Below are 14517 nucleotides of genomic sequence, written 5' to 3'. Positions count from 1 at the left end.
AATTCTGCCCATTCTGATGTAAAGGGCATTGCATGTTTTTTGGACTGAGCAGTAAGTAGCAACTATCAAGTCTATGGAGTTTTTGGACTTGTCCAATTACAAGTGCATATAAAATAGACATGAGATTGTGACTTCTGATTACCTACAGTGTGTATGATGCTTATGGCTTGCTCTTTTGCATTTTGTGCCATCCAGTCTAGAAGCCTATTAAGACAGGATGTATCACTTAATCTTATTTTATATATGAAATCACTCATCCCGGTTGATAGTTTTCGGATTTCATTGGTAAGCATTCTTTTGATGTATGATTTCTTGAAACGTTTTAATATTTGCGGATTCTGCTTTTCCAGGAACTAGGGACCGTTATGAAATCCGTGACCGGGACGGTCCTCGGCGGGATGGAGATAGGTACAGGGATGATGGCTTCAGGGACCGTGGTTATGATAGAGGTGAGCTGATCTATGGTTATAGCTATATATAGCTTCATAGTGAACAGTGAAGCACCCACCTGCCTCTATATTGTGAGCCATTGAGTGTGTTACAATGAATTTGTGTTGGGAAAACACTTATCTTGGCTCTTTCTCAAAAAAAAAGTTATTAGAAAAGGTATCACCTATTTAAAACACAATTTGTTTGGTTCTACATAATTTTATGTTAAATGGCTTAAGCGAGGTATTGCAAAATAGAGGCAGTAAACCAGACAAGTCTTTGAGCCTATTCAGGCATTCAGTAATTCATTAAGGTTGAAGGTTGCTGGACATTGGGTCCATAGCTGTAGTTTGCCATATGTTGTACTTTTTGCTGCTTTTAAAAACAATACATCAAATGGATAAACTAATTTAAAATGTCTGTTAGCATACATTTACTTCAATAATTTAATGTGATTCTATTCACTGGCTACAGGATATTATTCACAAATATATTGGCAAGGATCTGTGTCTGTGTGTGTGTGAGTGTTAGTTCTGTTAGTTGGATCTGAGGCATATTGTTTTCTAAAGCCTTTTTTTTTACTTCATAGTCTATTATAATGCCCAATCTTGATTAGCTTTTGGGACTGGAATTTTTGTTTTACCTTGATGCTGGAAGTCACCACCATGTGACCCATGCCCCCTCCCATATAGACCCAGAATCACGACCATTTAGCACACTTCACCTCCATTTTGAGAAGCCTCCAAGCTCTTGATACAGTTTTCCTACAGTGTCTTTAGGTTTTTGGAGAGGCAAGTACATTTATTAAGATTGTGCATTTAGCTATATGTATTTGTTTATTTTTAAAATTTTAGTGAAGGATCTAATATTAGAACAAAGGGAATATATTTCCCTTTTTAGGTCCCTTCAATTATTGTGCCTGCTATATTTGTAAGAAAAATACCGTTACCTGAGTGAAGTTTTTGTTTTATTGTTCAGATCCCACAAGTGGTGTGTGCTGTAGACTTATTATATTAAAAAAAAATTTTTGTATATCCTGCCAAGCTCAGGTGGGCTGGAAAGGATTGTCTTTGGTCATTCTATACTTTGACCTATGTGTAAAAAGTGTGTGAACCACTACAAGTCCATACTCTTGTGCAAGCCACATGCTGTCTTCAGATTTCCTACACATTGCTTCGGAAATTCTAACTATTGTTATTCTACTGCTAACGCGGCATTAAGGTAACATTGTGGTTCTGAGATTGTATCTATACTTGTTCCTAACATGATATCTCTTAGTAGGTCATTTGTATGCTTTCTGGACTGGTTTCTTTTACTTAACTACATAAAAGTAGCCTACTACATTTACTGGTTAATGGTCCATAGGCCTTTAATGAAAACTAAGAAAATGACAGCATTTTGAAATATTGGCTAGTAATATTGCACAAGTGAAGTAGATTATGTAAATTTTGAGCAATGGATGTGAATGTGCTCTATCTCATACAAGGAAGCATTCTATAGAAATGCCCATATTGCCCAGTGTAAAAGAGATGCTGTAGTTTCCAGTTTCAAAAAAAATAGAATAAACACATTGTATTAATTACAAAGGTGAGTATTTCTCCAAGTAATAACTTGTTCAGTGTGACCTTGCACCTTATTGCACTGCACTTTCCTTTTAGCTGTGACACTTTACTCTGTACTGTTATTGTTTTTACCTGTACTACCTCAATGCGCTCTGTACTACCTCAGTGTAACTGCAACTTGTAATGAATTGATCTGTGCGATTGGTAGGCAAGAAAAGTTTTTCACTGTACCTCGGTACAAGTGACAATAATAAACCAATACCAAATGTTTTAGTGGAGTGAATTGTTTTGTAGGCAGCCGGCGTGTATTTGGCAGTGGATTCAGGAGAGACAATTATGACGACAAGCGGAGTGACGATTATCGGGGTGGTGGCGATCGTTATGGTGACCGTTACAATGATGGATTTGACCGCTTTGACAGAAGAGATGACAGGAGAAGTGATTATGGCTCAAGAGATGAAATGAGGCAGGAAGATAGAGGTAACTCATTTCTATTACTAAAGAAATATTTTCATCAGGGAAAAAAAATTTGGAGACCATTGTAAGAGGTCACATTGCATTTCAAGTCTTCCCACTTTGATGTTTGAGTTAACATTAATGTTAAATGTTTAGCCTGCCCACATCTGTTGTATTACAAATGGAAGTCTTGTGTCCAATGCCATTTGTGCATGTTGATGTTTTTCCATTCATTTCTGCACTCTTCAATGCTAACTAAAATGAACCCATGAGTTTTGGATCTGTGCTGAAGTAGTTTATAACGTACTGTTCTGCTGGGAACTGTGGAGTGTATGGAAGAATGTTTTGCACTTTTGTTCTGCCAGATGCAGATGTAAGAAAGGTAGTCTATAACCATGAGCACTAAGTTGCCACTTCAGTATCATGGGAATTATCATAGTGAAAAAGCTGTATTTCAAGGGCATTATACATGTGAGATTTTCACCTTGCTGAAAGTCTGTGTCCTGAAACTTTTCATTGCTATGCTGATTCTGTACGCATGAAGTTGTAGTTTGGTATTGTGAACCAAACAAAGTATTACTTTGTCCCCAGTTATCAGATTCCCATAATTTTTTTTTGATGTGTGATGTTTAGATGCTCTTGATTTGTGGTCTTGTGCACCAATAATCTGAATAAATTTGAGATTGTGTGACATTTTAAACAATTGTTGAAATTGTACCTGCAGGACCTGTACAGAGGCCTAAATTGAACCTGAAACCTCGCAGCATTCCAAAAGAAGAGGTTGTGCGAGCTCCTCCTGCAGCATCATCTGGAAGATCAGCATCTATTTTTGGTGCCGCCAAGCCAGTAGATACAACAGCTAAAGAACGCGAGGTTGAAGAGAGATTGAAGAAAGAGCAAGAAAAGTATCAGAGGCAAATAGAGGATCAAGAAAGAGGGATTAAAGGGGTTAAACAGCCACGGGAAAGGTAAGCTTTTTTCCCCAGGATAAAGGAAACTGGTTAGATGTTAAATTGGGTGGATGAATGGATGTGTGCGTGTTTTTTTTTTACGAGAAATGAGCTCCAGAAGTGGTGATACATTTGTTTAAGGTACTGAAATCCAACACAGCTGTTTGCTCTGGGTAGAGTGGCTTTATTCTAGCTTAAAGAATTGGTGTTCCTCTTGCAGAGCTCCCCACAGAGGCTGATGATATTGTTGAAAACACTTAATGCCACTTGGAAGGTGGTGTAGTGAAATCTTAACTGATACTTATACTTACATCTTGTGAAAACTCTTAATTTGCAGCATTTGTAGCTCAAGATCTATGGAGTACTGGTTTGTGGGAGCACAGCCTGTGGTTCACAAGCTCTTGATAACAAAGCTTGCACACGTTCTTGATGTTATAGAGGCAACCACCTACTAAAAATGGGCATTCATTGCCAAAAGTTGTACTGACAGCACACTAATTTACTCTTAACTATGGTTTTCTTTAAGCCTTCAGTGGGTTTCAAAATACAGCACTTCTCATCATTGATTTCAACTTGTGCCATCTGTGGTGGCATGCACAATAACCTAATTTTATCCATTTTTAAAAAATATTTTCTAAAACTAGCAGGTACAATTGGTAAAGAACCCTCCTAGTGAAAGCTTACTTTCATGTGCCTGTAGGTTCTGCATACTGCCCCTTAGTAACTTGCTGAAGTGAACTTTTATACCTAGGTTTACAAATTTCACTTTAATGATGCGCAAAGTATCAATTTTCACATTGCATTTAGAAGGCTTTTGCAGCAATTCAGTTCCTCGTTCATAAATTACTCTTTTGATTCTTAAGCTATTGATTTAAGTTTTTGTAATGAACACCCTTTTTACTTTGATGCTCCTGTTATCATTTAAAATACTTTGAGTCTCCATCAGTTTATGTAAGACCAAAGATTATCCATGGGGTCTTTCACTTGAAAATTCTTCTTCAATAAAAATTTAACTGGAGATAACAGGAAAGGGTTTGCCAAATAACACGCAGATGATGGAGCGGCCTAAGAAGCAATGTTCATCAAAGGTTGTAATTTTTTTTAACCCCCCCCCCAAAAAGAAGTCAATAATAGGAGTCATAGATGAAACGCAATTGGTAAAAGGATTAGGAAATTGGGGACTTTTTTTTCATGCAAAAGAAATGCTTGATGATAAGCCAGTCAGTGAATTATCACGCAAGCCAGGAAGTATTCCTTAAATGTTTAAGTTAAACATTTACATTTAAATTCTAAATAATTGGAATGTATGATTAAACACAACAAATATACACATTATTAAAGCAGCAGTTGAAATAGTCATAAATTAATGTTATACACTGTATTTTTAATGTTCATAAATGCACATTGTAATTAGGAGCTAGAAGAGGTAATTATGGCTTAGTACACCATTAAAACTCAGGCCTTGTATAAGATTTTCAGGATATTTTGCAGTCAGAATAATTTGCAAAAAGCTTATTCACATTTAATTTAAGCTATTTTGGCATATTTGTAATGGAGATTAGACACGACACCCAGGATTTCTGACCAAATTCCAGTATCATAAGCTCTATATATCGGATTGGTGGCTTTGCCTTTATTACTACCACAAAATCATCTTGACCTGACTTGAATGTTAACTAATTTTGATGCCATTTAGTGATTGTCCCTTGGTTCAATGTAGGCATCCAAGCTGGCGCAATGAGGATCAGATAGAGCGATCAAGGACTGCCAGTGACTCTTCACAGCCAACTGATACCAGTGCCCCTGCAGGTCGAGGTAAAATTTTAAATGGGTTTTTAAGAAGATTCTGTGGATGATGAACACTGAGTCATTCTGAGTTTTTATATTTATAATCTCTGTGAAGAGGTATGAAGATCAGTAGGTGTAAAGAGAGAGCCCACTGATTTTTTTTATATGTAAATGATTTGAATATTGGAACAGTAAAATGTAAGAATTTGATTCCAAACTTGTAGGTGTGGGAAACAATCGTACCAATTCCCCCCCCAAAAAAACACAGGTCATAGGCCAGCAAAGGTGGTGCATTTTGGCATGTGGGATCAGAGGAAGCAATATAGACGTGGCACAGATCCAAAAAGTATGCAGAAGCTGAGATGGGTGGGGTCCAAGTGCAGGATATTTGTAAGAGTAGTCAGCGAAACAAACAGGATCTTGGATTTAAATAGGGGTATTGAGTACAAAGACAGTAAAGTTAACTTGAATGTTTATAAAACTCTGGTTAAGCCACAACTGGAATAGAGTCCAGTTCAGATCACCACACTTCAGAAAGGATGTGATGGTCCTTGAGAGGGTGCGGAGGAGATTTACCAGTTTTCATTCTTGGACAAGCATCAAGGGTCACTGTTTGAAGACGAGCAGGTGAATTGTCCTCTCAAGGTCCCTCAGGCGATTATCTGGTCATTATAACCTACTTCCCAAAAATTTTTCTTCACACTTCAATTGGGGCATGAGATCTAGGCTGTGTTTTAACTAATTCCCAATTGGATCCACTGCAACGTGTGGAAATGCTTGTAAATATGTTTGCAACATGGTTTATACCAGAACCAAAATGAGACCAGGCTCAGCTGAAGGCAGCTTCCAACACTTGGCTGCCCACTGATCTGGAAGGGTCAGTTCTTAAAGGTGCACTCCCCATAGCAGCCATTCACCCACAACACACTATGGCTACCATGATGGAGTTAAAGACTGAAAGGAAAAGCCTATAAGTTACTGACTGAGACATAGAAGTCCTAATAACTGCAATACAAAGCAGGAGGGGGATCCTTTGCACCAAGGGTCTGGCTACAAGTGGTTCCAAGTGTGAGAATCGCCACTCATTCAAGTAATAAAGAATGGTCTTTGGGACTCGAATTCACCAATTTCAGATGACTCCCTTTGTTTGTATTTGAACTGGCCGGTTCTGCTGTAGGTCATCCATCTGCAATATTAACTGTTTTTCTTTTCTCTATATACACTGCCTCATCTGTTGGGCATTCCCAGCATTCTCCCTTTTGGTTTCAGTTCCACAGCTCTGACCTGCATTTCACAGCTTTTACGTATCTATCTCAAAACTAACTTGTTTTCTTTTTCCCAGTTCTGATGAAAGGTCTTTGACCTGTAATGTTAACTGTTTCTCTTTCCACAGGATGCTGACTGACCTGTTCCGTGTTTCCAGTATCTGCAGTATTTTTTTTTCATTTGTTAAGCTTGTCAGTTTAACTAAACGAAAACCTGTTAAACTGTTTGTATTTGAAGAGTTGATCATTTTTCCTGTATGGACGTAGCCTTAAACCACTAAAACATTGACTCTAGTTTGTAAAACTGGCACATTGTTGAATGACTAATGTGATCTGCACAGGATAATTTGCTTGGTTTGTAAACTAATGTCAGCATTGTGCTATCTGAAGCTGGAACTGATCCTCTGCTGTTTCTTCGTACATGCTTCCTAATTGTTTTGGGACTTCAAAGATAGAAGAATACAGTTGCAAAGCCACATAGGTAAAGCTTTGGCTGTTGTGACAATTTTAAGGAAAACCCACTCCAGCTACATATCAAGATTGCCATGTGTTTTACTTGGATAGAGGTGTAAATAAGATAGTTTGTTGCTATACCTAGACGGTGCCTGAAAGATTTTCACTGGGTCATTGCGGCATAGATTTAATATCCATAATGTTGGTAGGAAAGGATAGCACCGTATCTCTCCTGATGATGAGAGAAGAAATGCAAGTTTAGAGATCATTTTGTTTCTTCTTGGAATGGCCAAAGGTTTTTATTTCCTGTTTACTATACAATAATGGTGTATTTTGCAGAGCACTGTGATTTGCTGCTTACTATTGCCACAATCATGTTACTTCAGTCAGATAATTCATATATTATGAACTATGTTGCTTATTAATGATAGCAACAATTGTAGCTTGTGGAATAATGAGCAATTCCAGTAAATATGAAAAAATGAACAGCATTCATATGCAGCAGCAATCATATTTATAGAGTTGGGAAGTGTTAGTATCAAGTGTTAGAATTTGTTTTAAATTGTATTTTTGATCTGAAAGTTTGCCTTCCAAAGCAACTAATTTTCTATCTTCCCATCTCAAGCTACAGTCAGGAGAGAGAGTGAAAAATCATTGGACAATGAAGTGTTCAGCAAAGAGGAGGAACCACAGTCACCAGTGTCCAAATCTGCTAAACCAGACCAGCTCCGACTTAAGGTTGTACCTGCCCCTCCACCTAAAGAAAATGCCTGGACAAAGCGAACAGTTGGAGGTTCCAGTAGTAACCAGAACACTGAGACAGAGGCCACAATGCCTCTCTCACCGAATAGTGCATCATCAAATAAATCACTCAGGTATAGGTTGCAATTTCTAGAACAAATCTAACTCCCTGGAATCTTGCAAGGAAATTACAATTTTCTAATTCATCCAATGGCACACCAATTAAAGATGCCACTGTGCTTGCACATGAATAGCTGCTTGGGAGAGGTATACAAGCTGCTAGCAGCAATGGAGTTGTATACCTCTATATCTGTGCCTTCAGGAGAGAGAAACTGGAAGAAAGAAAATAATCATTTTTATTTTGGCCATGAAAATTGAGGTGCAACATTGTGGCATTTAGCATCATAAAGGATGAAGTTTCCTGAATAAACTGGTACCACTTTTAAAAAGAGTAAGTTTCTGGAGTCATCTAATTTTGCATGTCTTGTGTTGAAAGTTGCTGGGAGGAGGGTGGGGGTGGGTAGAGAAATGGCTGTTATGCCGTAAATGTTGCTCAAAAGCATCGGTATATTCAAATAAATGTGGTACCAGTGAAGGGAGTAACATCCATTTTTTTGTAATATCCATTATTATTTGAGTTTTAACTAGGAGAAAAAAAGTTTGTTGTTAACGATTAAAATAAGTAAATTTACAATGTACTGTAATCTGCCTTCTATACAGGTCACCAAGTGGCAAAGCTGGAACAGTTCCACCAATAGGTATGGAAATGAAAGCACCATTTATGGGTATACCAGGGAATAGTACAAAGTTAAAACCAGGGGTATCTTCTAATCATTCAGTTTTTGTTACTAGTTAAAACAAAAGGAATAATTGGTTGGTAATAATTTAATAAATGACTGTAATGTAACATTTTGTTTCTTCCTACCTCCTTTGCTAGGCAATTTCGCACTTTGGAGATTGTTTAATTGTTCATTCACATTGTGAAATTTGGGGAATCCATGCTAAAAGTAAACAACAGCATGAATTGTTTGAATGTTTTACGCCAGGAAAAAATATCCTTGTTTTATATGCTTTGATGCTAATGAAAGAAGGCTGGTATCAACATCTAGTTTCCCAGTGAACTGCATAAATGAGGATTTGAAGCAAGACTTGCCTGATGATGATTCCTAGACGTAACCTTGTGTAAAGGTTGCTCGGGTATTAAGTTTCTAGGAACTCTGAATAACATGGTGTCTCTTGTGTGGCCATTTTTGCAAATCTCCAAACACTGAATAGATCATTTCTGAATAATTACAATTATTGGCGCTTGGTCATGCTATGGAACCTGAATTTTCAGTGTCTCTCACCTACTGTAGGGTAAAGAACTGAGGAAATCTAGCATTAAGTGGTTTTCTTAAAATCAACCATGTGCTTTTTGTTTGCAGGCAAGCACTGGGCAATCTGGGCTCGTGTGCTGATAAGTCCTGATAAATTGTAGCTGTGTTGAGACGTGAAGCCATATTTTGATGTAATTTCAAGAGTGACAATGATTACTTCAAGTCTCGATGCAGTTATTAAGTGTAATTTTATAAAGGACTGTGGACAGAGTTTCCCTGCAAATTTAAGAATACTGGAGTAGCAAGGGCTATTCTAATGGGCTGACCTGCAGTAGAAAACTTGCATTGCACTCTCACTGGAAAATAAAATGAGCAAGTGAGTTATTATATATGAGAAAGTACTTGCAAATGTTTTCCATTTCCACTCTGGGCAAGATTGAACTTGCTATTCAAAGAACTTAGCAAATAGACATAAACTGTTAGAAGGCAAAAAATGTGTATGAATTTTGTGTGCTTCTGGCTTAATGATTAAGGGCAATTTATTACATTTTAAAATCACTTCTAAATTACTGATCTGATTTGAATCAGAACTGAGGTTTTAATCAGCATTTTTAAAATCTTAGATGATAAAGCAGAATATGAAATAAAAGACAAAACTTCACCCAAAGAACGTGGTGGGGCCAACAGTGCTATGAATCGGGGACAGAATGATGGCATAAACAAGGACCGAAGGAAGGAACCAGAAAGGTCAGTCCTTTACGGCTGTTATGTTTTGATAGTTTGGTATTTTCTCAATGTCAAGACAGAAGATTTCTCTCATCATTGCAGAGGTAGTTCTAACCAACCCATTTGCACCACAGTTCCCTGAAGCTAAACATTTGAAGGAATTGTATTAATTTGTGAAATTTGATATTGCTGTTATCAGGACATCTTATAGTGTGTCTTTGCTTTAGTCTATGATTATAATATCAGTGGGAATGGTGGTGTACCTCACACTTAATCCCTGGCATCATGTCACTGGAAATAGAGAACATTGCCAAATTCTAATCTGTACTCTGATTACACATGGTGCATTAGCAGGTGAGTTGATATTCTCAACATAAAATCAAGTCTTTTGCAATGCACGTTATGTTTTTCTAACGTAGGATCAGTACATAATGTTTGCTTTTCTTGCACAGGAAAGACAAAAAGGGCCGTGATTCAAAACCTATAACTGAGCCAAAGAAATATGAAGAATTGCCCACTCCTGTAAGTCATAGAAGTGGTGTTTCATTGCAAAAGCATTGTCTGCAATGTAGAAACAAACTCTTGCATTCAACTAATAAAAGTTGAGCATTGTTGTGTTTTAGCCAAGTTAAGGTAAATGTATTTCTTCTCAGATCTTCAAACAACTGGATAAATAATTTGGGATTCAAAGTCCTTGGTTAAGTATAGACACGGGTGATCAAAGTTGCCTGCTTAGTCAACCTTCAGCTGCAAACTTGAAGGTCTCTAGGTTATGGTGCAGCAAAATGCAGACATCTAAGTCCTAGCCATTGACCAAGTGAGTTGGTAGGTAAGATGGCAGGGAAGGTATTCAATGTCTTGGGGGTCATTTGACCAAAAACTCAACTGGCACAGTCACATACGTAACCATAGCTATGAGAGCAGGTCAGAGGCAGTGTATCCCATGACTGACAGGTGGCTCACCTGACAATCTTTTGTCATTTTGCCTAAATCCTGGAACTCCCTCCCCAAGAAACTCTGGGTGCACCTTCACCAGAGGAACTGCAATGGTTCAAGAAAATCACTCACTACCACCTTGAGCATTTAGAAAGGGACAATAAATGCTGGCCTTACAAGTGATGTCTAGATCCAAAAACAATGTTTTTTTTTAAAAGGCAATATGGGTAATCCCAAAACAAAGGTGTACATATGTACGTAGATGGGCAGGAACTGGATTGGATGCGATTTTTCTTTCCACTGTAATAGAATACTGGCAATATTCTGTTTGGTTCTCTCAATGACTCAGAATGCTGTATATTCCTGTGGGAACATCATAAGCATGAGTAGTACTTGACACCTTCAGGACAGGTGGGGAAAGAATTGTGCATTGCAGCTTTATAACTTATCCTGTGCTGTATATTTCTGTCTTTCTATAGAAATTCAGCTCTGCTAGCAAATATGCTGCTTTGATGATTGATGCTGATGAAGAAGGAGACAGTACAGACTAAAGTTCTGTTTGAGGAAAACGCATCCACTTCCCCTTTTCAGAGAACTGAAAGAATGAACTTCAATTAAAATGTGACTGTCAACAACCCATATGGCTTACATCTCCCGGAACTTTTTCTTGCATGCTGCTGCAGCCATTGAATATGAAACCTATGGAGATTTCATCTACCACTTAAAATATGTCGGCCTCAGGCTTTTGAGAAAACATTGTGTGCAGTAGTTAGAATGGTATTTTACATTTGGATGTCCCTCTTTTTTTTAAAAAAATAGAACACCTTGTAAGGAGGTAAGATTTGGCTAAACATGAATAATGGAAACAGAGGTCCATAGAATGAAAGAAATTGTAATTGTTGGTGCACTTTTTAAAATAAAATGGGCTAGTGCGATTGGTACAAATAGTTGTCACAATTTTGGCACCCCTTCCAAAATGTCAGATGGTATTTTTAAAATGGGATTTGGGCCATAGTCAGCCAAATAATACTTTTCTTTTCCTGCCATCCCACCATAACCAAACTGGTCAACCTGCTACTGGGACTAATCTTGAAATTCTATAATGGTCTATTGATATTACTAAACTCCCAACAATTTGTTTTTTTTTTCTTTCTCCCCTAAATTTGCGTGGGTTGTGTTCTTGCTGTACAGCTGAATTGCTGGTATTTCGGGTGAGATAGTTGTTGGGGCCAAATATGCTAATGCATTCATCTATAAATGAAAGTGTATTGGAGTTGGCCAATAGTTGTGGTTTGTTTGAGAATGTGACATTGAGTATCTAAAATCAAGAACACTGCTCGTGTAAGCCTGTCTGCACAGCATACATGTATACCGCCACAAGAAAATGGCTCCTCTCCTTACACAGGTTAAGATCTGGACATGCCAACCTTATTGATGTCTGATATCACTCACAGCCTAATTTTAACACTTTAGTCTGCACATCTTTTTCATCTAATCTGTTTTGTAGTTTTTTGAAATCCTTTCCAGTAAACTTTGGAAACCGCCAACTCCAGGCTTATTCAGTTGTGATATTATTTTGAGTGTCGTACAAGCTGAAATTGAAATTTCCAAACTATGGAGAAAAATTTGTGCCAATCAAAATTAAATTTTCAACAGGAAAATGAATTAGACTTACTACATGTCAGATATTTGAACATACAGGATCAGCTTTTTTTTTCCACTGCTTTCATACACAGATTAAGTACATAAGGTTCTCTGATGTTTGTAAAGATCTATCTAACAGCAAGCTAAAGTCATAGATATTTGTAAGACTACCATAAAGAATTGTTTTGACATACAAATACCTGACACTAGAAAATCTGCTGATCATACTGGTGTAATTTCTAGAGTCTCAGCGGTATCAGTGGATGAGTATTTCTGATGAATTAATTCCAGTTTCCATTCGAGTAACTTGGAGTAATCTCAATTTACTTTCCCAGAAAATACCAAGTTCATAGGATGTTACCCTTTATTACTTGTGAAAACAACCTCGTGTTGTAAAAGCAAGTGCAGATGCAGTACCAAGGTGAACATCGTAAGGAAAGCTGAACACTGTCTAAACCGCTGTGCTTGACCTGAATGATACAGCTCTTGTAAAACAATAATCCTTCACAAGTTAAAACCAGAAGTTTGTTGATCTTTTTCATCTCAAGTTTTTAAGTTAGAAGTCCTTGGGAGTTTAATAAATGCTAAATTTTCTTGTCTACTCAACTCAGCCTGGTTTGCAACCAATCCCAATTCCTGAAGGTTACAGCTTTTTTTTGCATTTGACAGCATATTCTAGTGGAGCTGAGAGGGCTGAAATTTTTGCAGCTCATTGGTGCAGTACAAGCATTTTAACAATTGCATTCTTTTATTTTTAGGTGATCAGGTTTAGGACTCAAAAGCATTTGTATCGAAATGTTTGCTTGAACAATTGGCTTTTGGGGCATAAACTTTGTGTTTTAACAATTAATGATATCTGAAAATATTAGGACATAAAGACCAATGATTGGGTCCTAAATTAAATTCTCTTCAGTCACATTGAGTCTGGATGGTGTTGGGAATATTGATACTGAGACTCCTGCTTTTCACTTTATCAAACTTGCATGATCTTTTGTTTTGGTTTGTTTTGTGCCGCAGCAAAGAGACGGTGTTCGTATTTAAATGTGCATCACTCAGAGTCTGTAATCAAGACCCTTTGATGAAAAGCAAGTGCAAAATGTGACTATGATAAAAAGATACAAGAAAAAAATTTAAAAAAACAGCGTTTCCTACTTTTAATTTATTTGCTCAGAATCGAATTGATCTCCAATGAACAATGCTGATTTGCCTAGTCACTAGCAGTTCAAACTGGATTTTCTCTTAAACAGTTCAATCAAGCCCCCTTGATCCTGTATCCACTTCTTAACCCTTGCCACACACTCCACCAGTAGCAGACTCTGTTTTACTCTTTACCAGGTTGAGTGACTTTATGCTGCAGTGGTGTGTACTGATAATAAAGCAGTTTCATTCGATAGAAATAAATTTGCTGAGTTCATAATATCAGCTGAAGAATTTTGATGGGCAAAAATTGGACATATTTGTGTATAGTTTATTAAAATTGGCTGAAAGAAATCAAATTTAGAATTCTGGTGTTCAAATTAAACAGTACTGCAGTCCATGTTTTAAAGAATTCAGCTTTAAACACAGGTATTTATTGGAAATTCTCGAAAATAAGCTTTCTCTCTTTTAATTCCCCTTTCCACCCCACTGCCACGACCACCACTACCCCATTATAGAAACATTTAATGAATTAGTTTACACATTACACACTGAGAGGACTTATGTAAAATTTGTATAATACCTTCTATTAAAAAGATTTGTACTCTATAGTCTGCTTTCCAGGAGATGTCTTTTATTATCATGTATAATGCCCCATCAGTTTTCCTTCGAATAAACTAATCTTTGGAATACCTTCACTATTGCTGCTGTTTAATTTCTATAGCGTCCTTTCTTTTGCCTTATATAGTTCAGTAACTCAGAAAATTCCCCACAGTGGAAGGGAGGGGGGTTGTCTGATGTGAGTTTTCACAAAGTACTTGATGGTGTAAGATTTTCTTCAAGCCTCCTCTCTGAAATGTTCATCCATTCACCCCATGGGAGACGACTACTACAGAGGTGCCCACAATTCCTCTGACTTGAAGCTTAACTGTGTCAGTAAATGGTCTACAGTGTGCCACAGGATGATCTTCCCTTTTAATGGAAATTGGCCACTGCACAAGTATGTATGAGAATAAGAGGTTGTACATGTTGAACCATGTTACTATGGATTCAAAAACAATGACACACTGGCTGTGCACAAATCTTGTAAAGGTGGTTAAAAATGTTAACAAAT

The 14517-nt window shown here is 37.4% G+C and overlaps 1 protein-coding gene across 4 annotated transcripts in view; it reads left to right on the top strand.

Annotated features, from left to right (window-relative positions):
• eif4ba (eukaryotic translation initiation factor 4Ba) overlaps positions 1-14099 on the top strand; it is a 38639-nt gene extending 24540 nt beyond the window's left edge. Inside the window, exons 7-16 of one of the 4 annotated variants that reach the window (XM_052009467.1) lie at positions 351-449; positions 2286-2471; positions 3172-3415; positions 5118-5212; positions 6902-6931; positions 7529-7778; positions 8365-8402; positions 9584-9707; positions 10139-10208; positions 11102-14099. In XM_052009467.1, coding sequence (XP_051865427.1) covers positions 351-449; positions 2286-2471; positions 3172-3415; positions 5118-5212; positions 6902-6931; positions 7529-7778; positions 8365-8402; positions 9584-9707; positions 10139-10208; positions 11102-11173 — 1208 coding nt within the window. In that variant the 3' untranslated portion in view covers positions 11174-14099. The remainder of the gene's footprint in view (positions 1-350; positions 450-2285; positions 2472-3171; positions 3416-5117; positions 5213-6901; positions 6932-7528; positions 7779-8364; positions 8403-9583; positions 9708-10138; positions 10209-11101) is intronic. The other 3 variants (XM_052009468.1, XM_052009469.1, XM_052009470.1) reach the window with 3 other exon arrangements.
• The last annotated feature ends 418 nt before the right edge of the window (positions 14100-14517 follow it).

Source organism: Pristis pectinata, chromosome X (assembly GCF_009764475.1).
Source record: "Pristis pectinata isolate sPriPec2 chromosome X, sPriPec2.1.pri, whole genome shotgun sequence".
Lineage (NCBI taxonomy): Eukaryota > Metazoa > Chordata > Chondrichthyes > Rhinopristiformes > Pristidae > Pristis > Pristis pectinata.
This window is presented reverse-complemented; position numbering and strand designations above follow the sequence as displayed.